The sequence below is a fragment of the Cryptotermes secundus genome, unplaced genomic scaffold (assembly GCF_002891405.2).
Source record: "Cryptotermes secundus unplaced genomic scaffold, Csec_1.0 scaffold323, whole genome shotgun sequence".
NCBI lineage: Eukaryota > Metazoa > Arthropoda > Insecta > Blattodea > Kalotermitidae > Cryptotermes > Cryptotermes secundus.
In genome coordinates this window covers 2,467,384-2,494,927 of record NW_019738961.1, presented here as the reverse complement: position 1 = coordinate 2,494,927, position 27,544 = coordinate 2,467,384, and the positions used below count along the sequence as shown (strand labels likewise).

At 39.9% G+C, this 27,544-nt stretch overlaps 1 protein-coding gene across 1 annotated transcript; it reads left to right on the top strand.

Annotated features, from left to right (window-relative positions):
* The first annotated feature begins 1,104 nt into the window (after positions 1-1,104).
* Positions 1,105-26,335, top strand: LOC111871431 (troponin C, isoallergen Bla g 6.0301). The gene is made up of 6 exons (XM_023864534.2): positions 1,105-1,240; positions 6,155-6,185; positions 11,406-11,549; positions 13,832-13,951; positions 18,647-18,778; positions 26,111-26,335. Exons 1-6 carry the CDS (start codon positions 1,238-1,240, stop codon positions 26,134-26,136), a joined length of 456 nt encoding a protein of 151 aa, XP_023720302.1. The 5' UTR covers positions 1,105-1,237; the 3' UTR covers positions 26,137-26,335.
* Positions 26,336-27,544: the final 1,209 nt, after the last annotated feature.

Below are 27,544 nucleotides of genomic sequence, written 5' to 3'. Positions count from 1 at the left end.
AGTGGTCGCGCCATTGTTAGCTTCGTAAGATTGAGTCAACTCCACGGAATTAGTTAAGACTTCAATGTAAAATGAATAACTGACACAAATATTTCCAAGTTCGTCTATACAACTCACTGCATGATAAATCTCTTAATCAATAACAGATAGAGCTGCCCTTGCCTTTAATTAAGCACCATACAATAAAGGCGTATGGGGCTCTACGCATTTTAATCTCACTAAAATATTCTTACCCCTACAGTATGTTTAACCCCGTAGTGACCCAGGTTTTGTGGTTTTGCTAGAGATCTGTAAGATCACGGTTCGTAACCGGACTAGACATCTTCCATTTAGTTCCAGAATGCCTACTTCCTAACGACGCTACTTCCGGTTCCATAAGACGTCCGAACTATCGGCCGCAACAACAGCAGCGGTACTTGCAGGACCGAATTCCCCAAATCTGCGTTGCAATAATTCGACTTATAGCATTTTGTGGTAACTCTTCGGGCTTTTCTACCGATCTGAAGCGTGTGTCAAGTTGAACAGAGCCAGTTCCTCCCCTGGAATACATCCTCCAAAAACACAGCTGGAAAGAACTGAATTCACTAAGTTGGTTCGTCGTAAAACAAAACAAAAAAATATCGCCCCCCGCGAAGAAAGTGCTGAATATCCTGGATACATGCCTGAAATTCAGCATAAACAGGCGTACCAACTGAAACACGGGTGCATGCATCGCCTTGCCAATAAGGGAAGGGGGCACAATAACGACTACGACGACGTGTGGAAGACAATAACAAAAAACAAATGAGTAACATTTCCCCGTTTTGTTTTTGTATACTGCACATGTGGATTTCCCGCAATCGTCCGACCGACAGGCTAAAAATATACACATCGAACTCTGTTAACATACAGCGTGTTTGTTTAGAATGTGTTCCCTCATCTTCCACTGCAAACATCCTACATGTATCGTTAAAACACCCCATATAAAGTTCACTGCTGTTTTCAAGTATCCATGCTCTTCTCTTATTGGTTGCCCTCTACAGGCAGGGTAACCAATTATAAAAGCCCATGGCACACCCTGGCGAAACTGGTCCTTCGGTCCGATATGTATATATACGAGTATATACGTTAGGTGATCTTGAAACCGACTATAGGAAACAGCATTAATACTAGCGTCAGAGCGTGAGGTCCCTCATTGTAAAGTCAGGATCTGCAAGAACTGGTGCCTTACAAGTTCTGAAGCACACATTGAACAACGATGGTAAGTAGATGTGTTGCACTGGAGATAAAGGTTACCCATTTAAAGCAGAGTGGTAACTATATGTACCGCCTAATTCAACACTGATAAAATTCTTTCATTTTAAAGAAACAGCTTATCCAAGCATAGGAAGATTGATTATTGCCCTACACAGCTTCAACTGACTGTTCTTTGTAATGGAAATGCAGTGTGTTTTCTGTGACGTGAAACTAAATTTTCAAGTAGTAATCATCTTTGATGTATCACACGTTTTAAAGTAGATTCTAATCTCACAGGGGTTGTTCAGTAATCGCGGTTAGCTCTTTCTGTGGGACCCAACTGAGTACGTGCCTTCCCCCATCACCTGAGGACAGAAACAGATGCAGTCTCCGAAACGTCACGTTCTTTAGTTTCTAGATTATCGGAAGATGGAAAAGGTCCAAAAACCTAGTAAATATTAATGTTCCAAATTTCTTAATCTGTGATAGTCGGGCTTAATAATTCTTCGGACTTTGTCTATCGTCTATTATTTTGAAAGAACATAACGTTTCAGAAATTGGATCTGTCTCTGTCCTCAGGTGAAAGGTCATGAGGCACCTTAATCTGTTATGTCCTCTATAAAGCTCTAATTTCAATCATTCGACCCATGTTATGAGCGAAGGGAAATTTAACCGGAAGTTTAGTGCGACTTCCCTGCAAGTTTCGCTGATGTTCGGGATCGCTTGAGGAATTCAGAAGTGCATCTCGGATATTTTGAAGAGTGTCAACATGTTATCAATACTTTTACTGTAAATATTAATGCCTTTTAGGTTGTGACCCCGTGTACCTGATAGATGTTTATAGAAAATTCGGAGGACTGTAATACCCCAATATTCAGAGTAAAAAGTAAAGCTATCACTGTACCATGCCGTGAAGGCCCATAGGGGTGTGAGACGTTGAGGGTCCCACATTATCTAGACAATCGGCTCAGAGATGGCGGTAAGGTTGTCAGCCTTACGCGCCGGCCGCGCTTTACTCCCCAGGAAAATTATTTAATTTATTCCTAGTACTCACTTCTGTTAGAGGCTGAATGAACTCTAGGGTCATAATGCGGCTGGATGGATTAGGTCAATTGAAAAAATCCAATGACCTCATCGGGACTTGAACCCGCGACCTTCCGGCTTGTAACACAGCCCCTTATTTTATTCAGCGTCATCGCTGTTGGTATTTCGGATCTCACATATTCTCTGTCACATCTGCTAGAGTGTTTTACGAGCAGTTAGTCACACAGTTCTTTATGTAGTCATTAAATTGTTATTAGATTCTCTTTTCAACATACAATAATATATAATCGTAGTACCGGAAATCTCTGCGAATACGCTGGGCTTTCTTCCCAATACATTTGTCTGCTCTGGTATGACGCACGCTAAGTGATGTTTTAGGCGGAGTATAGTTATGCGAGAATGCTCTGCAAAATATGCGCACATTTGAAACTCTTCGAATCAAGAAAGTGAATTACTATAGGATTCTGACGATGGTGTATAACACACTGAGATATTGGGTTTTCGGACTTTATCCATCGTCCTGGTTTTTAAGATAACTAAGAAAAACACGACGTTTCGGAAACTGGATCTGTTTCAGTCCTCAGGTGAGGGAAAACACCTATTCTGTTGGGTCCTTTAGAAAGAGCTAGCCTCGATCACTGGATCGATCCAGTGAGTGATCGAGGCTAGCTCTTTCTAAAGGACCCAACAGAATAGGTGTTTTCCCTCACCTGAGGACTGAAAAGATCCAGTTTCCGAAACGTCGTGTTTTTCTTAGTTATCTTAAAAACCAGGACGATGGATAAAGTCCGAAAACCCAATATCTCAGTAAGAAAGTGAATTATTCACATCTACCTGACTATGATATTCACATTCCAGAAGACATTAAATTTCATACCCATGAGAATCTGAAGTCTCACTGTAACTCTGTAGGATCGCGAAGGAAGCCGTCTGCAGTTGTGAAAATTATTATAATAAAAATACATACATTGCATCCAGACGCCATGAAAACTTATCCAGTTAATTTTTTACTGTTTTTTTTTAATTTTCCCAAACAAATCGAAAATAGACGCTGGATTTGAGATTCTCACGAAAGTGATCATTAATACGTGACAAAGAATATTATAGAAAAATTTTACCGAAGTTTCGGAGGAACGTACAGCCTCTATCTTCAGGGTCGATGAATAAGCCAAGCAAGAAATCAGCAAGAAGGAAGCAGAACGAGCCAAGCGCAGAAAATTTGCTTGTTGCTTGATGGCTGTTTGCTTGGCTTGTTCTCCAATCCTGAAAGTGGAGAAATTATTTTCGATTGAAACACTCATGAAATATTAAAATACGGGTGTCACTTTCCAGGAAATAATACTCTTCATAGACACCTAGCAAGCTTACAACTATTAAATGAACACTTTAAGAATATTTCACTGGTGTAATATGAATATATACATAAGAAGGGCGAAGGTAATCTCTCCATCAGGCGTTACACAGTTGCGTATGATGAAGCTTTATAATAAAGAGTTTTATTTTGGGGGAAATAACACGTTGTAATCATTTGAAAGTCAACCGATCTTTCGGAGGAATATATCACCATTATCGAAGAATAAGTCAAAGAACAAATGAAAGTGACGCAGGTCTGTTCACTTTCAACATACTGAGTAGCGTTATATCCCAGAAGACATCAGAGCCCTAAAGTGACTGCACCTTGTTACCAATACATATAAACCGCCAACAGAACCAAATCGCGGTGCTTAAGTCTTCAGCGAGAAAGCAGGGAGAGGCTTGGTATGTTTCTGTACCCACATAAAGTTTCAAAGTGATAGGAGGTACAAATATAGACCAGACACTGCGTCGCAGCGTTTCAGATATCGTATAAATATTTACGAGGAGGGGGCCATTGCGCCTTCCTAATGCAAATTCACTTTCCTGTTGAATAAAGAATGAAACTTCCTTGCATCCTAATTGGAATAACAGGATCAAAAACAAAAACAAACAAACTCCGTGGTTCTAGTCTACAAGCGAACTATACCGACCGAGCGACAGCCACTTGTCGGCAAAGTTAGTGCCAAACTTAGCGGATAGAGGGTGTCGCGTGGTTAGTGCAACGAATCCCCACGGCCGTTAATTTCAGTTTTCTAGACCTGAGCCGCTATTTCCATGAAACAGCTCCTCAATTATCCTCCCAAGGCTGAGTGAACCCCGTTCCAGACCCACTACTTCTCACAAAATCTGGTAGCGCCTGGAATCGAAGCCTGGACCTCTGGATCTGTAGTCAGGAACTCTGACCACTAGACCATAGAGACGGTCTCTCACATCGGTAACTTGAAAGAATATAATTTTGTCTTATGTGACGCCGTATATTTAGGTAGACGTCACACTTACAACGAGAATTCTAACTTAGTCTGCCCATATTAGAAAGTAGGAGAAGAAATAAAGTAGCTTTGCTTTTTGAATTCGATATATTCCAAATCTGCGGACGTTGTGAAGAGGGCATCTTCTTGGAACCCTGCAAACGGAGGTAGTATATTCCCTCTAAAACTCTACAAACTCCTATAATTACAAGACGTCTTATCTCAAAAAGGCAGTACCCTTCATCGTCATTGTAGGTTAGAGGGCACAAAATTTTAGGTACTCACGTCGTTAATTGCAAAATTTACTGTATCCTGGGATGTGACGCCGTGTTATCTGGTAGAATGTTACTCTGTCTTCTGCACACAGAAGTATTTGTGTGTTCCGTATGATTCTCACAATATACAGCTACTGTTTCCCTAAACAGCATTAAACTTTTGGTGTTTGTAGCGGAGACGTAATGTATTTCCTGTAAAGTACGAACTGAATTATTATATATAATTTAGAATAAGTTTAGTCCTTCATGAAAATGAAATAATCCAGATACCTCGTTCTTTGTTTTTCCTTTATATAAAAATTTCAAATATCGTAAAATATTTTAATTATTACAAAAATGAACTGCAAATTCCATCAACTTGTATTTACATAAAGGAAATTCCCGTTACACTGAAAGTAAGTATAACTTTTATAAATTCATAACAAAGTAAAACCAGTAATTGCATACAGAACATATCACGACTCCAACCATTGTCACCTTGGTTCACAGCCTTCTGTACTTTCACAGGGCTACGTGAAACATAAAAAAAAATATTGTATCTAAGCATCCTGTTGAAATTTGTATTAGAGTTTGTTTTTAGTTGTTTACCGTTCGCCATGCAAAAATATTAAGCTTTAAAATTCAATCCTTTTTAAAATTCGTCACTGCACTGTATGTTTCGGCCTACCCGGCCATCATGAGGTGCGTTGTTACGATGACAACCACACTGCACACTCGACAGGCAACAAGCGTACCAAAAAGGCAATGCATGTGGCCTAGAATGGAGAACTGTATTGACTTCATTTAGAAATATTATTTATATGAAAACATCGATCGCAGTAGCGCGGGAGTCACGGTATTTCCCCCGAAATTCATCGCACCTGATGATGGCCGAGTAGGTCGAAACATGTAAGGCAGTGACGGAGTTTAAAATTATTTTATTTAAACCTAGATGTTGTTGCACGGTGGACGGTAAACAAGTGAAAATGAACTCAAAATAATAAATGTTTGAAACTTCGTGAATGTAAAGCAACATAGCTAACATTGTAGTAGCTGTAAGCAACAGTGTCTCTAGTTGATGCCTTTACTGGTACCAATCGGTACTATTCTCGTATCTGTGAAGCCGTGTAATCTGGTAGATAGCTACTGACTTTTCGGAGGAATGTGCTGCCATCTCTGGGGTCTTCAATTACGAATATTGAGGCAACATGTTCCTCCAAATTGTCGGTAATTTTCTGACAGATTATTCGCTGTTACGTCCGAGAACAGAACAAAATCTTGTCAGAGATCTAACAGTGCTCCCTTCTCTTTCCGCAGGCTGACGACCTTCCCCCAGAACAGATTGAAGGTAAGAATTAATTAAGGATGTTTATTTCCTTGAAATAGCTCCTCAATTATCCTCACGAGGCTAAGTGAACTCCGTTCCAGACCCACTACTTCTCAGAAAATCTTGTAGGGCCGGGAAGTCGACCCCGGACTTCTGGATCTATAGCCAGGAACTCTGACCACTAGACCACAGAGGCGGTCTCCAAGATAAAGACCAAGTATATGATAATGCACTGCCTGGTCATGGCTATGGTACGCCTCAGAGGATGGTGATAGGTGATTAATATGCAAAGAGGGATTGGTGATTAGCAGGGCAAAATCGAAGAAACTCGTGAAGAACCCCTTCCAATAGGACTTCTACTACAAATTTCACATGAAGTCACCTGGAACCGAACCCGAGGCTCCGCGGTAAGAAGCCTGAGCTACGGACATGTCATTCTCCACAGATTTTATTTCTGTTTCCCAAATAAACCCGAAGACGCAAAAGTTGTGTGTTTATACGAAAGTGATGACATGAGACTGGCATAAAGCCGCAAAAGGTTGACAACCGAAGCAATTATAGACTTTATTTCCCCTTTCCTGCTTGATAAAAAAAACAAAGGTTATTCAACTGCGATTTGTCAAGCCTCTTTCGCGTCAATGTGTCTGGTAAGCCACACACATGTGGTGAAAGTAACTGGTTATCTGCAAGCAAAAGCGGTTTGGTTGTTCTTGACAGACAGGAAGTTGGCCGGGCTCCAAGCCTGTGCGTACATTACTCTATGCCTTTCATTACTCACATAATAAAATAGACTGGTACCTGCACAATAAAAATTATATCTAAAGATCTTAAAATTATACTATACATTTTCTTTCCAAACACAAGAAGACGCTAGCTGCTTTGTGTTCAGGATTCCGTTATTAATTTGTTTTAACGTGTGCTTCATATGAATTCTTGAGCATTGTTTGTTGCTAGTTTTCTTATATCTTGCTGCTGTTTGTGTTGGCGATGCGCCGGTGTAAGTATCTGTAGAAGCCCCTTACACTATTATGCTCGTCATGTTCTTTAACTGTTATGCCCGAATAATTAAGGAACCAGGACAACTCAGCTGGTATAGGGAGAGGCTGGACGGTCGGGATTCGATTCCCGGCGAGATAAGAAATTTTTCACTTCTTCACAGTCTCCAGACCATCTCTGAAGCCCACCGGGCTTCCTCCAACGGAAATTTGAGACTCTTAACGCGGGGCTAAAGCAGCCGGGGCGTGAATCTGACCTTTCACCTCCATTTAGGACCGACTTCAAGAATAGTGGAGCTATACCTCTACCTCCCCCTACACACACGTGCGTCTTCATGGCGTAGTGCTTATTTAATTAAGCACAGAGATAACTTCAGATTTTGTTTTACCTGAATAATTAACGAAGGCTCGAAAGTGAAGGAACTTTATTAGGGATACGCCCGAAGATGGCGCTGGGTTGCAGTGGTTTCGTGGCAGCTTTGCTTCCGCTCCAGATGTACGACTTCTGACAAGACATGGAAGATCGGAACTGTGAGCATCTGTGCCCCTTCTCATACGTTAAGATAACAAACCTAATTTAATTTTGTAAATCTTGGAACGTCTCTACCAGTTCCTTGCCTCCGGATGTGGACATGGCTTTTCGTAACAGAAAACAAATAAAGGACTAAATATGCGTCCATAAAATTATAATTTTTCCTGCACTTCTGTCTTCGTGTGTACTTTGATCTATAACATTAAAGGAATAACAGAGCCTGAGGGTGTCTGAGGGCGGGTTATGTACATGGGAGAGAGAAAAGTGCATGCGAGGTAGTTGAGGTTCTCTCAGCGGTGTTTATGACGGCGAGTTATTTTTTTCACGCTGGTATCTCGCTCGGATTATTCGACCCTGAAGATGGAGGCGATATGTTCCCCCGAAACGTCGGTTGCCTTTTAACGGACTACACGGTGGCATAACCCAGAAAATAGTACTCTTCAAGAATACACGAAGACCTGAAGGAAATATACCACTAGAAAACACCTAGGCATACATATGACGATAATATTAAAACGAACCTTAAAAAAAATATAATGGAAGATCGTAGCGCTGATTCATCTGGCCAAAACACCAATGGGGAACTACTGGGACACTGTAGTGAAACTTCAAATTTCATACAATTTTAGGAATTTCTTGAGTATGTAGCAGCTACAGGTGTCACAAGCACTCAGTTTAATAAAGTTATTTAGTTAGACAAAAATACAGAAAAATGCGAATAATTGCGTTGTTTTTGTTTCTTTTTTTCTTTCGAAATGTCCGTTACCTTCTTCATAAAACAATTTCCAAAACCTTCGGTCATGAAGAAACGCCTGCAAAGAATGTTCACACTGACCCGCCTTACAGAGATGTCGGAGAAGTTGCCGAAACGTTAAGGCGAAGAGTTCGTCTTCCCATGCTTTCTCCGCGATTTCGTGGAGATCTACACAAATGCTACGGCCATGGGACCGGACACCAAAGAAGCCAATTTATGGCACTAGTCGAGGCAGGGATAGGGACAATACCCATGAGGCCACGCAGAAGGTGGGATGAAACTTATTCATATTAAACGGAATATATTTTAGCTAATAAATATTTATAATTTGACGTAATTAAAGAAATAATAATGATAGCTATGTACATATTCAGAGTCAAAATACCGAAGTCCTTCAATAGAAGCAGTGGATAGTCCATATCATTTAGCTTAAATCCAGCTGTTTTAAGAAAATTCAGACTTGAAAATTGTTTTGGACTCAAACAAGGGTTTAGCTTCGAGAGTAATTGTGATGTTGACAGATATAATGAGGACGATTTTGAATAGAATATTATATAATATAATTTACAGATTTTAGAGCAATTTTCTTCTTTAAGGGAAAAATAAGTGTATAAGATCGCCATGATCTGTGTGACAGAACGGAGGCCACAAAAACCCGGGAGTTTTTAATTTCCCAATAAATGTAATAACAATATGGCTGCCGCTCGAAATTCTGAGGTAGAAGCTACAGTACGACACCTAATTTAGAATCCTGAAACGGCGTAAGGAAACAGATGTTAGGAAAGATACGCTACTCATGTTAAGCTCTACGGCCTGGGAGACCGAGGTTTCGGAGTTCGAGTCCCGGTAGAGTCAAGAATTTTCTGTTCTCAACATAGTCCAGACCGGCTCTTGGACTCACCCAGCCTCCTATCCAATGCATATGGGGGGGTTATTTCCCGGGGGTAAAGCGGCAGGGGCGTGAAGCTGACCACTCACCTCCACTTAATGCCGCGGTTAGGAAAATGTGGATCTGTACAGACACTCCCCCATACACCTTCATGGTGTACCGCTTACTTAGTTAAGCACAGGGACAACTTTACCTTTACTCGTGTTAAATTAATGTTTTGCGGAATATATATGTAATAAGACGGCGGCCGCGCCTAAGTCTCCTTTATCTTAAGGCACGAACGAGACAAGTAATTAGTAGCTGAAGTTGGGCATATTAAAACTGGTGCAAACATAGGTCTTCAACTATTGGCGAGGTAAAGAAAACGTGGATCTATACAACCACTCCCCCATCACCTTCATAGCGTAGTGCTTGAGTAGTTAAGAACTGTGCAAACTTTACGGTTGTAGAAAGATGAATCACAAATATGCTAACATAAAATATTTGTAAATTACCATGATAGATACAGAGACAGTGCGAATCGTGGAGGTCAAGACAGACGGATTTAACGTAGAAAGAATTTGTACTTAAATAATACTAAAATTCTTCCGGAAAATAAAATAACAATATTAATATTGAAAACTGGCAGTTTCTCAAGAAGGGCTCAGCTCCATTAAGTTAGTTAATTAGTTAGTTAGATAGGCTGCGCCATAGCTCAAGCGGTTAGTCGCTGGCTTCCCACCGCGGCGGCCCGGGTTCGATCCCGGGTCTGGTCAAGTGGGATTTGTGGTGGACAAAGTGGAGCTGGGGCAGGTTTTCTCCGAGTACTTCGGTTTCCCCTGCCAATCTTAATTCCACCAATTGCTCCACAATCACCCTCACCTATCATCTGGGACTGGTACAATAGGCCAAAATTGGCCGCAGTACAAGGGACTTAGTCCCACCCCACTAGCAATAGAAAAAATAATACTTAGTTAGATAAATCTGTAGGACTAAAAACTATACTTACTTACTTACTTACTTACTCATGGAGCTGAGCACTTCTGGAGGAGCCGCCAATTCTGCAGCTACTCAAGAATTTCCCAGCATTTTATGGAACCAGAGGGTTCATTACCGTGTTCACAAGAGCCCTTGAGGCGTTGTGTTCATTTTCGTAACATGATTATTTTTTACGGTGATGAGTTGTTAGCCCCACACCCAACCCCCAAGCTGGAGGACCACCCTTAGTCTGCTGTCCGCGAGTGCTTATTCAATATATTCGCAGCTTCCCTTCAAACCTGGAGGGCGTCTCCTCCATCCGCAACCTGAGGACGCGCCGTGCTGTGGTGACAAGTGTCCCACCTAACATGGCTAGAAAACTATGCAGCAGGAAATTAACTTTATGAGTCCAACTAGATCCTCCATCCTTTAAAGTATACATCCTGTTATGTGTAATACATTAGCGTTAATATGGCCGTCTACACAACAACGATACCCACAAGCAAAAACAAATCGATACTAACGCATGAACATTCGTTTATTGGGCAAAGGTATTTCCCTACATGTTTCGACCTTCACTAGGTCGAATTTACAATGATTCAATCTTACTTCTTAAATTGTGTTTTTTTAACATGGATATTTATTATTACAATGTATTTCATTTTGAGAGCGAAGACTACGTTTTGTTAAATATAAACTAATAAATACAAATAAAAATACTCTAATAATATGCAGTTTTTAATTAAGTTTAAGATTTTAAATTTGAATTTAATGTTAATATAGCTATTAAGTTAGCTTTAGAGACTTGATTCAAAATAGGCTTAAAATCAGAAGTAGTTTTTGGAGTCGTCAGATTTTTTGCTGTGGTCATAGTTATTAGCTGATAAGCGGCAGGTCGACACAATGTAAGGGGGGGGGGGTTCGTTCTCGGAATGTCTGTCGCGTTGATTTTACTTCTAATCGTCTTGCAATGGTCTCCCAAACATTCTTCCTTTGTCACTCTTAGCCAGTTTTGTTTGCTAGATACTCCACGTCGTCTTCATAACTATCCAAATTTATTTATAGTAAACTCTTTCATTGTTTCATAAGGGATATGATTGCTACAATGTTGCAGTGCTAAAGAAGGCATTCGATGCTTTTGATCGCGAGAAGTCTGGCAGCATCTCTACCAACATGGTGGAGGAGATCCTGCGGCTGATGGGTCAACCCTTCAACAGAAACACTCTCGAGGAGTTGATTGATGAAGTAGACGCGGACAGTAAGTACAAGCAGAACTCTCCTCTCCTGTGTAGCGCCAGGGTGCTTTCAAGCGGAGGGGAAGGGCTGTGCCATGTTCGATACCAGTCCAGATCATGTTGGGTTTGTATTGGATGAAGTGGAAATATGACAGATTTTTCTCCGAGTACAGTACAATGTCGGTAATCCGGCTGTGCGCTAGTCCGACACTTCCAGTAATCCGACATCAGGCGCCAGACAAGCGTCCGCGACCTTGTGCAGGTTTCTATAGGCAGCAGAAGCTGACTTGTGCTCAGTCGAGCTTGACAAACTGATTTATTTAGACCGGCGCTAGTACACAGTGTTACAGTTCTTCAGCAGTATATATTCCTGTACCGTACTTTTCATACAGCAGTGGATTTAATGTGTGCTGAAGATGTACAGTTCTAACAAACATAAACATAAAACTTTAAGTGCTAATGTAGAAATAATTAAGACACTTGACGAAGGCAAAAAACTTTTTAATTTGGCTAAAGAGTATGGTTTAGGACGTGCTGCCATATACGATATCAAGAACAATTGAGAAATAAAAATAAATTTGTTCTTACTTTTTCCGTTAATCCGTCGTTTTCGGTAATCCGGCGGTACCTTAGTCCCATATATGTCGGATTACCATGATTGTTCTGTACTTGGGATTCCCCTGCCAATTCTCTTTCCACCGCCTACTTCACATTGATCAACATATCTTCCGGCGCTAATGGTCTCAATTGTGGCAGTATCATTTAATAACCAACCAATACTAAGTGGGGGATGAGTCGCCTAGGAAGTCTGTTTACAAGTTTACGCCTAAGCCCTTTACGTAGTACGTCGTATCAATATTTGTACAGAGCGCCGCACATTTCTGTGTCTCTGTATTGAATCACAGACGGAACCACAGACTCTGTTCGAGATATTCTGGTACAGTAAGACTATTTGTTATATTTCCTCTCTTTTAAATTTTGATTTTTTAAAAAAGAATCTACAGGAGGAGCAGAAGTCTGACTTGTCTCCCTCCCCCGCCTGGATCTATGCCTGACTAAGAGGGGTCCTGACAGATTTCTGTAAAAAAAAGCACACCTCAATATAAACAGATTGCTTATATGTATATCTGTAGAGACGGAATAGCTCAGTCCGTATAGTGACGGGCTACGGGTTGGACGGCCGGAGTTCTATTCGCGGCAGGAGCAAAATTTCTCCCTTCTCCACAGGGTCCAAACCGGCTCTTGGGTCCACCCAGCTTCCTGTCGAGGTGGTACTGGGTATAATGGGGCAGGGGTGTGAAGCTGACCCCATACCCCCATGTAGTGCCCAGGTCAAGAATGGCACAAATGTATCTCCACTCTCCCATACGTCTTCATAGTGTCGTACTTAATTAATCATAGGGAATACCTCACCTTTTACCGCATTAACATGTCTTTTGCTTATTCTTATTGCTATTTCTTCCACTCTTCCAATTACCCCATGTCCAATATTTCCAATTCCTGCTTAATTCTGCTATCAAGTTTTTTCAGCCTTTTCTTTTTTTCTTTGCTGCCCTAGTTCCCCCACCACACCCCACGTGATTTTTTCATCTGTTCCCATGGATCTTTACCAAGATTTCATCTCTCTCTGATACTTTCCCTTCCAGTATGTCCTCCCCAATTCCATCACGCAGACACCATTCGTTGATGTCACTGGCACCAATATTAAAACTCCGTGGTCTTAGTCCGCAAGTGATCTATACCGAGTGAGCGACCGCCGCTTGTCGGTGAAGTTAGTGTCAACTTTAGCGGATAGAGGGTGCCGCGTGGTCAACGCAACGAATCTCCACGACCGTTAATTTTGGTTTTCTAAACCTGAGCCGCTATTTCCTTGAAATAGCTCCTCAATTATCCTCACGAGGCTGAGTGGACCCCGTTCCAGACCCACTACTTCTCAGAACATCTGGTAGCGCCGAGAATCGAACCAGGACCTCTGGATCTGTAGCCAGGAACTCTGACCGCTGGACCATAGAGACAGTCGACACCAACACTACCCTTTTAAAAATAATTTATTCACTTCCTCTACTTCCCTCCAGCCCTCAAAACTCAAAATTTCAACCACTCTCATCATCCACGGCTTTATTGGCGAAATGTAGAGTATAATTATATGCATGTGTACATATTTATACAGAAAAGGATGTATCCGAAAATAAGAACAGAATGAATTCAACTGCTTGCTTCTAATTGCGAGTTATTACAGGCCTGCAAAATTCTCGAAACATGGGAAATAAAAATTGCATAATTTTTAAACATAATTTGATTACAGAATCTGGACGACTGGAGTTCGAAGAATTTATCACTTTGGCAGCAAAATTCATTATTGAAGAGGATGCGGAAGCAATGGAGAAAGAACTTCGGGAAGCATTCCGGCTTTATGACAAAGAAGGTATGCTCAGCGAATTATTGCGCCGTAGTAATCATGCCGATGAAACGCATTATATACGTACTACAGAAAATTGCATACACTATTTCCAGAGAAGAGGGAAAAAAAATATTCCTCAAAAACCATGATACATTATGAAGTCCCGACACATTTACGATGTTTGTTTGGTTCTAACAGCAGCAAGTATGTCCTCTGGGTTGTAATGTCTCGGTGTCCGTGGGGAATTTTGTGTGCTAATACTGCATTATTGCCTGTTTTCGGCCCTGAAAATGGAGGCGAAGCGTTCCTCCGAAATATCCCATTGCCTCTGTACTTCAGAGCAACAACACAGAAGAACGTACTCTTCTATTATAATATTTTATTTTGGTTTATGGGCGATGTATACTGTGAGTGCTTGATGTTTTGGACAATATCCATGTTCTAACTGTTATTTGAAACGACGTTTCGGAGACTGGACTGTCTCATTTTACAGGTAAAATAGCCTCACCAGACGACGGAAACAGATTCGGCTCCGAAACATCACCTTAAATAAAAATTAAGATGATCGAGAATATACAAAAGAAATCTACATTCTTAATTTAATGTGAGAGACGAAGTTCCACAATCACACAAAACAGCAGGTTAAAACATATTTTGTACAAATTAATACTGTATACTGTCCCATAAACTTGATTTTTACAGATATAGTCCCCAGTATGTGCTTCGGTCTTCAAGCGATTGTCATCAGGTGCGCATTCACATAAAATTGTACAATTACAAAACGAAAATAGTGCTCAATTCTGTAAGTTTTTATGACCAACCCATGTTTCAGGTTGAATCCATATATACAGTAATCATTTGTGACTATACGCAAGTAGGACGCAACCGCTATAAAAGCAACTCTGTATATTATAATATTTCCATTTCTGAACAGCAGGTGGGAAGATCTTCTCTACTGAGAACAGACAGAGACTGAACCTGATGTTCATATACAGAGCGTTCAACCATCGACGAAATCTGGGAGCAGCGCAAAGCGGACCCAACATCACTCACAGATTGCTGTTGCAACTGCCGATAGCAGAATGAGTCATTGTCGTTGATAAACGCGCGCCGTCAGGTGGTATGAGCTTGTCACTGCAGTAAGTCGCATTGATAGTCGGTCTTTGTTAGGGTGTCGTCATTTATACTGAAATGAAGTTCACTATTGAAGAGTGTGTGTTTATTGTCGAAACTTTTGTAAGGAAAAACTTACAGTAAATGTAGCCGTAAGTTTCGTCGTAAATATCATGACTCACCAGTTCCCACAAAGTCGTGTGTATCCATGCTTGTGGGGGGGGGAAAAAAAAAAGTGGTGTCTTCTTTCATTCTGCAGAGCTTCAGTGCCGCGAGGATTATTCTTGTAGACTTCTCCCTTCAGGTTTTCCCCAAAGTTAAAAATCGCAAAAACTGATATCTGGGAGGCCACAGTCCTCTGCTGATTATTTTGTCTTCAAACACTTCCCGTATTGCGACTATGGTTTCATTAGCTGCATATGCTGTAGCACTGTCTTGCTGAAAATACCCAAATTGTCCTTCAGTAGTCAGCTGATTGAAGAACGAATTCAGTATATCATTAACGTAGCGGTCAGAGTTCACGGTTTCGTGGGAAAATAAGGGGCCAATGATTCGCCGCGGACTTACAGCGCACCACAACCCCACCTTTCCACTATGCAATGGCACTTGCTGCATAGCATGAGGATTTCCATCCCTCCATATTCTTACATTTTGTGCACTTACATGGCCACTAACATGAAACCACGCCTCATCAGTCATGAATAGAAGCTGTGGATTCATGATTCAATCATGCACATTTTGCAGCAGCCAGGTGCAAAAACGAATTCTTGCTGCATAATCTGGTTGTTTCAGCTCATGCACAACTGTTGTTTTATACGTGTGAAATGTGATTAATTTTGTGGCTGTGAAAGTAGATCCTAACGAAACACCGATTTCCTGTGCTAAGTGTCTTAACGATTTTCGAGGACTGATCTGTAGTCGTGCCTCAATATCCCGAACTTTTTCTTCAGTCAGCAAAACCCTCTTCGATTGCTTCTTTGTGTTACACACTGAACGTGTGTCCCGCCACTTTTTCACAAGCTTGGATAAACGCGACTTTGTGGCAATGGCGAGTCAGGATATTTACGAAGAGACTTCCGAATACATTTTCTGTAAGTTTTTTCTTTGCCAAAGTTTCGACAATGAACACACGCTGTTCAATAGTGAACTTCATTTCAGTAAAAATGTCGACCGCATATCGACACCTCTAACAAAGGCTGACTATTAATGCGACTTACTGCAGTGACAAAATCAGAAACCTTATCAGCGTTAATGGCTCATTCTGCTATCGGCAGTTATACCAGCACTCGGGGAGAACAGTTCTTTTCGCTGTGCGTTATTGTCAGGTTTCCTGGACCGTTGAACAGTGACACTGAAACGTTATAAGACATGAAACCAGCAGGCATTTCAGGAACAAAAAGAGGAAATATCTGAAAGACAAAATTTATGAGCTTGCAATGAACAGTAAGAACAAGAACATTAGAGACATGTATAAAGGGATAAATAATTTTAAGAGGGGTTACCAACCTAGAAGTAACTTAATGCAGGATGAGAATGGTGTACATAGGGTCAGTGAAGTTAGGCAGATATAAATACATACAGATGAGAACCTGATCCTAGCATTTTTGATGTCGAAAGTGCTATTGCAAAATTGAAAAATTATAAATTGCCAGGTCGTAATCAAATTCCAGCAGAACTTATTCAAGCAGGAGGTGAAATATTAAGTTCTAACATCCATAACCAGTTCACAAGAAGGATGATAAAACTGACTGTAGCAATTATCGGGGGATATCAATGCTGCCAACTTCATACAAATTTTTTTCCAACATTGTTCTCTCAAGATTAAGTCTGTATATAGATGAAATTATTGGGGATCACCAGTGTGGGTTTCGACGTAACAGATCAACTACAGATCAGATCTTTTGCATTTGTCAGATATAGGAGAAAAATGGGAGTACAATGAGACAGTACATCAGCTATTCATAGACTTCAAGAAAGCCAACGATTCAGTTAGGAGGGAAGTACTGTACAGTATTCTGATAGAGTTTGGGATACCCATGAAAGTAGTTAAGCAGATTAAAATGTGTTTAAACGAAACGTATGGTAAAGTCCATGTAGGTAAACAGTTTGATAAATTCCTATCCAGAATGGTCTAAAACAAGGAGATGCTTTATTGCCACTGCTTTTCAACTTTGCTTTGGAATATGCCATTAGGAAGGTCCAAGGAAACCAGGCGGGACTGAAATTAAACGGGACACATCAGCTGTTGATCTATGTCGATAATGCGAATCTACTGGGTGATAATGTAGATACCATAAAGAAGAACACACAAACTTTAATTGACACAAGTAAGGAGGTTTGTCTAGAAGTAAACACAGAGAAAACTAAGTACATGTTCCTGTCTTGTCACCAAAATGCAGGCAAAATCATGACATGAAGATAGGAAACTGATGTTTTGAAAATGTGGCACAGTTCAGACATTTGGGAACAACGATAACAAATCAAAACCTGATTCAGGAGGAAATTAAGAGGCGATTGAACTCAGGTAACGCTTGCTACCATTCAGTACAGAACCTTTCATCTGCTGTACAAAAACATAAAAATGAAAATATACAAAACTATGATTTTGCCTGTGGTTCTCTATGGGTGTGAAACTTTGTCTCTGACATTAAGGGAGGAACATAGACTGAGGGTATTTGGGAACAGGGTGTTGAGAATATTTGGACCAAAGAGAGATGAAGTGACAGGAGGTTGGAGAAAACTGCATAATGAGGAGCTTCATAACTTGTACTCTTCTCAAAGTACAACTAGAATGATCAAGTCAAGGGGGATAAGGTGGGCAGGGGATGTAGCACGAATAGAGTAGAAGAGGAATGCATATAGGATATTGGTGGGAAGGCCAGAAGGAAAGAGACCACAGGGAAGACCAAGGCCTAGGCAGGTGGACAATATTAAAATGGAACTTAGACAGATAGGAAAGCGGCCTCCGTAGTCTAGAGGAAACGTTCCCACCTCATGACTCGTAGTACGCGGGTTCAAATACCCGGCTGAGGTCGTCGAATTTTTAAGGGCGGAAAAATTCAGGGAACAAGTCCTCCGGGAGGGACTTTAAGCTGTGGGTCCTGTGTCGTAGCTTTACAGCATGTAAAGAACCTCATACCTCCAAAGGAGGTCACTGAGCCAAAATTGCGGACGTTTCCCGCCCAACAGCAGTCACTAATACCTCCGGTAGATGGGGGAAGCATTATAGATACCTCTCAGCTAAGTAGAGCCGGTCTTGCTGGCTGGGAGGGACTGATGGTAAGCACCAATACCGGTAGGATATAGAGACTGGTAGAAATCATAGAGGGAAGCACAATGGACCACTACAGGTCTAAGTGCATGGGGAAACCCACCCTCTCTAATAAGTAACTAACTAGACAGATAGGATGGGATGGGAGGGATTGGATTGATCTGGCTCATGATATGGACCAGTGGAGGGCTCTTGTGAACACAGTGATGAACCTTCGGGTTCCATAAAATGCTGGGAAATTCTTGAGTAGCTGCAGAATTGGCGGCTCCTCAAGAAGGGCTCAACTCCCTGAGTAAGTAAGTAAGACGCTGAAACACAGTTACATTCTACTTTAGGCAATGGGTACATCCCTACTTCATGCCTCAGAGAGATCCTACGTGAGCTTGATGACCAGCTGACCAGTGATGAGCTGGACATGATGATCGAAGAAATTGATTCTGATGGCTCAGGAACGGTCGACTTCGATGGCAAGTATCCAAAATAGAAACGTACATTCCTTGTATACTACGTATCTCAGTTTATACATGTGTATACCTTAATTCTGAAGCCAGCGTCAAACCTTGCCATCACTATTCAACATTCTTATTGGCTAGCGCCTAGAGTGCAAAGTTCTGCAAACCGCTTATACTAACTTTGTGGATAAGGTTCATAATCTTTGATTGAATCAATTATGTAACAGCACAAGTTAGGCCAACAAGGTTATGTTACAGAAATGATGAAATTGATAATATATGATGACGGGCAAATAGTTTTGAAACTCATCTTTAATTTCGCGACGGGTGATGTTTGACGCTAGGTAATGCAACAAGACAGAGCTCACACGTATAGTTTGCATAAGTCTGTAGGAACTGCCCACACTGAAGCAAATGTGACAACGCAAGTATCATCGCTTAGCAAGGGCGAGTAAACAGGGGTTGCTAGGCAAAGCGAGTAAACAGCTGTTGTTAGGCAAAGCCTACAACAATACGGAGAGCAACATGTTTTCTATATATCCGACTCTAGGTTATATAAGAAGATACATTGACTGGAGGCGGGGTCAGGCTTTCTCAAATCTGAGACAGCAAAATATGGTCGCAAGTCCCAAGGGACTCAGACCCTAGAAAGACTGCGCCAGCAAGGACCAGCAGCATATACAAAAGACAGACCCGTCCTCTTGTCAGAGAAGGCGCCTCACAGAAACAAGACCGTAACTGGCAAACTGTAATAATTAATATCTGGTCATGAGCCCCAAATGGGGCTCTACACCAAGACTTACTGACTGACTGACTGACTGACTGACTGACTGACTGACCATCAGTTGCAATGTGACTTTGACTTGGAAGTTTACAGTTCTACAATTCTAGGAGTTCACTATTGTTATTATTATTCTTCAATTCTTCAAACTCAAGTTCGTCTGTGTATACTGTGCAGCTGTAATAAATATAGAACAGTTCAGTTTTTCCAGAGGTGAAAATGGATGATAAGGTGGAACAGAAAATAAATGTCAAGTTTTGTGTTAAACTAAAGAAATCACCAAGTGAAACATTGAAGATGTTAAGAACAGTGTATGGTGAATCTACTATGAGCAAGAGTAATGTTTTTAAGTGGCACAAATGTTTCAAAGAAGGCAGAGAATATGTGAACGATGATGAAAGGTCAGGTGCTCCTGTAATGAAGCAAACGGACGAAGATTTCTTGAAAATCGGGGAACATGAGCTGTCTAAAAAATTGTTAGCTTTCAGGATGAGAGCTGATCAGCTTGATATGAGCAAAGAGACTGTTAGGAAAATTATAGTACAGGCTCTTCCCATGAGAAACACTGAAGCTCGTACCACGAAATTTCACCAACAAACTGACAAAGAAGGGAATAAGTCAAAAATAGGCTAAATGTAATAAGATTACTAATGGTGAGTTACCAAATCTAAATTATATGTAGCTCTGAAGAATGGTAAAGAATTATCAGTAGATCCATCATAGAGTGAAACGAAGAGGAATGCATCTAAATTTTGTCAAAATAATCTTTACGCTTTATTAATGTCACTGGAATGCCAATTAAGGACATGGGCTCATTTTCCATCATTATCAGTGTAATATAACAGAAGTTAGCTCAAAACAGAATTTGATGCTGCAGTGTTTTGAAGCTGCCTCACTTCTCAGAATTCTGCAGATTGGTTGATCAGATTCTGAAAATACGTGATAGGACAGTCACATTTTAGATGCATGGTACTAAAAATGTGTGGGAATGAAATTATTAAAAGTAAACCATTCAAAATTGCAAAAATGTGAAATGCCAGACCATGAAACAAAGTAGAGGTGATGAAATTTCCCAGCACACTTAAAGAAGTGGCATGAACACTTGTATACCTTAAATAAAGAAACTACGTTGAAAAGTGTCAGTCAGTGGTCATGTTGTCCAAGGTGTGTACTATTTTCTGTAGTTTCTCCAAATGCCTATAAATGAGATTGTCACACCCAGAAAATCGGAGGACTTTGATCAAACTGGTCCACAGTGCAATACAAAAAGAGACAGACTAAAAAGTAACCATTCTGTAACATAAATTCAAATTCCCAGTCTTGTAAACTAGATCAGTATTGTACTAGGAAGTGTTACATACCAATGTATTTCAGTTTCAAAGCCTGTTCCCATTATTTCGCAATGCCTATCCCAATAATCTGGTACATCACATTCACATCTCATGTATTTTCAATTAGAGCAAAGGAAAAAAAATAGGATTAATATATTTGGCAGTCAACAGGAGAACATTGTGCTAGGTTATATAAAATAATTAAAAATGTGTAATGGTGAAGAAAAATATCATTTATTTTCAAATATAAGCATAAAGATTTGTGGATATTATGAAATGAGACAGATGGCATGGGATAGCATGACTGAAAGCAGGAATTTGACGATTCGGAGACAACAGGAGAAGTAAAAAATGGACAATGTTTGGAAGAGGATGATGCTAATAATGCACTGTTAAAATGTTTGTAAATGAAAATGTATATGGAAGAATTTGTATGTAATAAACAGCTCTGCATAAATCAGGATTTAGGATATTAAAAAAATTAAGGATTATATAAATATTAACTGCTTTAAAAACGTTAGGAAATATCTGTGCAGAACTAGATATGCTTGGGAGGACAAAGTTTGTAGGACACAGCCTTAAGTTGAGGTTATGGGAAGGTACAAATACAGAAATATAGAGTAAATACTACTAGCAGCAGCTGTGGCATTACATTACATTGCATTGCATTCCATGGATCCAAAGTTAGTCAAAATGACTGTAGGATGTGGAATATGTCATATAAATACAAAACATATGTACAGTCCCAATGGAGTTCTCACACAAGAGAAACCAAGAATACTCAGTGACTACACACAAGACTATTTAAAGACACACAAGTTATTTTCTAGACAATAGGTATTCATCAGCAGAGTAGAATGAATGTGTTTCAGTGCTATTTTAAATCGTGCCTTTTCATTCATAAGACCTTCGAGATCATATGGCAGGTTATTAAAAATGTTGATTCCAGCATAATATGTGCTTTTCTGAAAGCATGAGAGGTTAGCAATTGGTTTATGAAGACAAAGTTAAGATTTGTGGTCTCTTAAACAGATCTCTATAGCAATTACAGGATTTGACACCCGTCATGATTCTAACAATTTTCTTCTGCAATGTAAATGCCTTTTTACTGTCAAATGAATTACCCAAGAAAATTATTCCATACTTCATTAAAGAGTGAAAGTAAGCAAAATAGATTGATTTGAGAGCGTCAATGTTACTAAGATGTAACATGAATCTATGCTCTACTTAGCTTTGTAATTAATTGATCAATATGGTTTTTCCAGTTTAAATGATTATCAATTTGCAAGCCAAGGAATTTTGTGTTTACTCCCTCTTCTATATATTTGTGCATTATATCCTATGTTTAATTGATACTGTGGTGAGCTTTTTGTTATAAATTTTATTACAGTTTCTTCTAGGTTCAGGGACAGCTTGTTTGCAGAAAACCATTTACTCATTTGCGAAAGAATCTTGCTTGATAACATGCAGAAATCATCTAAATGTTTACCAGAAATTATAACACTAGTGTCATCTGCAAATATTATAGGTATTGATGAGGTCTTTAGTGTAAGAGGGAGGTCGTTTATATAAATTATGAAAAGCAAAGGCCCCAAAATTGACCCCTGCGGAACTCCATGTTTTATTATATTTTATTATTCCCTATTCAGGTAGGTACTTTGAACTGAATTTGATGATTGTATTTCAAGCGTTTGTTTTCCATCTGTTAGGTAGAATCTGAACTAAGTTAACGTTGTTCCTTGAATGCCAAAAAAAAAAAAATTAAGTTAATAAAATTTCATGATTTACACAGACAAAAGCCATTGCCAAGTCACAGAATATTTCACCAACATGCATTTTTTTATTAATAGATTTCATCATACTGTCTGTTAACTTAAAGGCTGCATTTTCAATGGAAATTCCTTTCCTAAAGCCAAACTGTTCTAGGACTAGTATATTGTTACTCTGAAAATAATGGCTTAACCTATTGTGCATAACATTTTAAAGTACTTTAGAGAAAGTATAGCAGTGAAATTGGCCTGTAGTTTGAGATACTAATCTTGTCCCCTTCTTTATATAGTAGTCTTACTACTGAAATCTTAAGATGATCAGGAAAGATTCCTGTGGATAGTGAGTGATTACAGATGTGAGTTAATGGGCTACTGATTAGAGATGCACAAACTTTTAAAACTGTACTTGTTATTCCATCATAACCAGAAGAGTTTTTTGTTTTGAGGGAATGTATTATACTTATCATTTCAGTTTCAGTGGTTGGAATGGTTTTAATACCAGGGAATTTTCTAGGAAATGCCTCTCTTAAAAATGAAATGACATTATCTCCCACTTCTTGATGCAAGTTTAGATTTTCGGTAATTGTTAGAAAAAAAGTATTGAAGGCATCTACAATCTCCTGGGTCCTCAACTTTTTCATTATTTATAAGGAGAGATGGTATCTGTTCAGTCAGATGTGATTTTCCTGTTTCATGTTTTATTATATTCCAGGTTGTTTTTATCCGATTATTCGATTTTGCTATAAGCCTACAGTAATGCTGCCTTTTAGCCTCTTTTATAACTCTACTCAGGATTTTGCAATACCTTATATAGTATGCTCTCAAGTAGGGATTATTACTGCTCCTGCTGTCTACACACAGATGCCTTTTATGTTTACAAGATATTTTTATTCCTTGTATAATCCACTGGCTTTTTATTCTACTTACACCTTTATTCTGCATAGGAAAACTGGCTTCAAAGATATTTAGAAAAATATATAAAAAAAGAGTTAAACTTATAATTTGTATCCTTATTTTTGAAAACAGGTTCCCACGTTTCATTTTCTAATAGATGCTGAGATTGAGCAATGGTTTCAATATTTATTTTTCTGGTTCTCTGTTTCAAGGGTGCTGAATTTACTTCCGCAATAATATTATTTACTGTAAGAAACTGAGCATCATGGTCAGAGAGGCCATTGACTATAGGAGATGTACAAGAAGAGCTTAACATTGCATTATCTATAGATATTATCAATGGCTGTGCCTGAGGAATTCTGAACTCTTGTTGCGAAATTCACTGTGTGTGACAAATTGTAGGTCCTTATTAAAAGAGTTTACTTGTTTTTTCTGACTGCTTTCATTTAAATACTTTATGTTTATGTCTCCACAGATTATAAACTCAGACTTAGGATTGTACAAATATTTTAAAGTTGCATCTAGTCTCCTTAGAAATTCATTAACCTCTCCTGTACAGGCTTAATATAATTAGGTGAGATGTTTTAGTTACTAGCTGTATTGCACAAATTTCAAAGTCTTGCTCCTTACAGTGATGAGAAATATCAATTTTACTGAAATGTAGATGTCTTAACAAAAATACATACTCCTCCCCTCTGTAGGCTCTTTTGGCAAAAACTTGAGCCTAACAGGTAACCATTCATTGAGAGGAGCAGCAATTCCTGTTCAACTATGTGATGTTCACTTAAACATAATACGTGAGGGTTTATGCTGTCTATTTTTTAAAAGAGTGTAGTAATTCATCACTTTTGCTTCTCTAGCCTCTGTGAATTTGCAAGACTGCTGGACTGCATTTAATATATTGTAACGTGTTGCATTACTGAATACGCCGTAGAGATGGTTAATTGGTTTATTTAACAATCTACAATTAACGGCTACAATTACTTATCTCACAGTTGCAGGGTTTTACACTTTATAACCCTAATCGCATTAATCTGTCACCGCTGTTGCGGGGTTTCACACTTTATAACCCTATGCGCAAATCTCTTAACACTATCTTCAAGAGTCTTCAAGTATTAATAACGTGGCAGCTATACAAGTCTCCCTGAAATACACACTCCAGATATAACTGTACTACAGCACTCACTATGTCTTGGAAGCACACAATAAGTCTTCCGCTCGCTGACTTCTTAGTTATCGCACACTCGCCGGCTGCTATGTTTCAACTGTAGTCTGCTCACTGGAGAACTCTTGATAACACACTCTCGTAGGCTTGCTCGGAACTATCTTCAGCGATGGCCACGTTATAACTCGGAAATGTCTTCAGTACAACTGAAGTCGCCGACTGCTACAGTCGAAACTGACTGGTAGCTGCTGTGCAGCTCACTTATATAGCTGCAGTGCTTGCCTGTTGCGTAATGAGTGCCACGTCACAGTAGGAAGTTGATTACGGGTACGTAGCGTGGCGCGTTACGTCACCGCGGAGGGGTGGGAGGGAGCGCTACGTTACCGCCACGCGCTTGTGGCCTGAGTTGCCACGTTGCAGTTGGGTAGGGAGGGCTTCTCCGTTGCGCAACATGTTACACTGCTCCCTCCTTAAGGCTGTTCATCCCGAACAGCCTAACGGTGCACCCCCGTTCCTTTTCCGTCCCATAGCTGTGCTTGCAGTGTCTCCTGTTGTTTCGGCTATTCTTCTTGCAGCAACTATTCTTCGTCCGTTACATCCACTCCCCCCTTTAGACAAAGCTCGTCTCGAGCGGTTTCCTTTCAGCTCGGCAGAAGATCCAGTCGTGTCCCATTCATCCATCACTTTCTCTCATGGCACACTCACTCTCTCTGGGAAGGCCGGTTCTTCTATTTTACCGGCTCCTCTTCGGTGCCCTGCTTCTTTTTTCGTTTTGGAGGGGGTCGACCCCTCCACAACTTCCAATCCTTGCCGTGTCATAGGCAGACAGAAAATCCGGCTACTCGCTTGGTGATCTGCAGTCTTGCAGTTTTTCTCATGTCTGCTTCCTTCACATATCGCGGCTGTCCGCCGCCTAGGTCCTTCACTTCATTTCTGCGTTGTAGTTGATGTCTCAGGCCTTGGTCCCTGATTCCAGTGTTGCGTTTTGGGCCTTTCCACAGTCTCTTCCCGAACGTCCATTTCTTGACGATTTCCGGCGCGACCTTATTCTTGATTTGTCCCATACGCCTGTGTCCTACACAGCGTGCAGCATATGTTAGGCATCTTGGTGTTTCTGAATTTAATCTAAAAAAGGAGACGCCCTAACATTGGTTATAACAGAAATACCACCTATACCTGACGCATGACCACCAACAGCCCTCTCAGCAATAAGCTGCGTGATCCTAGCAGTAGTACAGAAGAAAGAATGGATGTGGACATACTTGTACATGTAAAGCAAAAACTCTATTGTGATATATAGATCTCTGTATGCAAAGACAAAACTCCACAGACTTGAATCAAACATCTCATACATCACACTACAGTTACAAAATATAAAGTAATTCATTTTGTTTTCCTGCTTTCCAGAATTCATGGAGATGATGACTGGCTAAGGGCAATGATCACCGCATACAAACATCATGCCAAAAGACATATTTTCCAATTTTTGTTACAAGATGTATTTTCTTTTACTTACATAATTGTGTCTAGTATTGTCTGTATTGATGTGTTTGTGAAGTATTATGTATGTATCTTATGATAAAACAATAATTCCAAATAAACAAAATTCCAAATGGAACCACAAGGAGGAAACTTAGAAGACATTATTCCAGTAATTATGAAAAGTAGGATATAAAATAAAGTTTTCTTTTAAACACACAAATAATCAGTAACAGCAGTATTTTGTTAATGATCCCAAATGTTCTGAAGATAAATTTCTGTATTCAAGCTTCCTCTTTGATTCTGATGAAGTTTATGTGGTCTTAAGTCATACCTGTCCCAGTCACATTCAACATTCATTTCTGTTTTATGATTTGGTGCTAAATATAGGTAATGCTTTGTAGTGTGGTTACCCACATTTCAGAGGAACATAGCATCTGTCTTCACGGCAGTGTCCCTGAAGATGGATGAAGTATATTCATCTGAAACACTGGTAATCTTGTACCACACCACACGATTTCTTTCCAGAACACAGCAATCTCACTATTCATTACTGTCAGAACCTCAAATCCCATTCACTACCTTGTTCACAAGAACCTGCCACTGGTACCTATCCTGAGCCAGATGAGTTAAGAGTCCACACCTTCCCTGTATATCATTTTCCCATCTATGTCTAGGTCTCACAAGTGTCCCTTCCCTTCAGGCTTTCTGACTAAAATTCTGTAAGCATCTTATCTATCACATGCATGCAACATATCCCAATAATCACACACTTCATTCTATTTTATGGGGAAAAAAAATGGATAATTATGAATAGCATAGTAGGATGAGAACAGTGATGGTCTAGTTTATAGGGCTAACCCAGCATTAAAAAGGCTTAAGTATGCACATATGGAACAGGTAAACTGGGCTATATTACAATAACCTATTAAGCTCATCAGGGAGGCAAAGGTTACACTTAAAAGGACAGTATAGCCAAGAAGATTAAACTCATTATAGCAATTTATTTCAACAAAACAAATGCCATGCCTGTAGTTGTACTGTTTCAACCAACCAGTCTTTTTTTTTATTTTGGAAACAGCAAAGAAAACTTAAATCTTGAAAATAGATTCAGCATAGTAAAGGCATTTCAAATTACACTGCTTACAACAATTTCTTATAGACGGTGAGTCATGTGAACTTGTAAGAAGTAGAAACAACAGTGAAACTTAGGTTTGCTTCCATCTCACCAAAGTACTCCTGAAGAAATATACAATGCAGACCAAAACCTGTTTCCTTACAAGATGGGATTTATCACTCACAATAATAGTTTAAAACTCTTTAAAAATATCCTTCTAGTACTTTAAATATCTTGATTACATA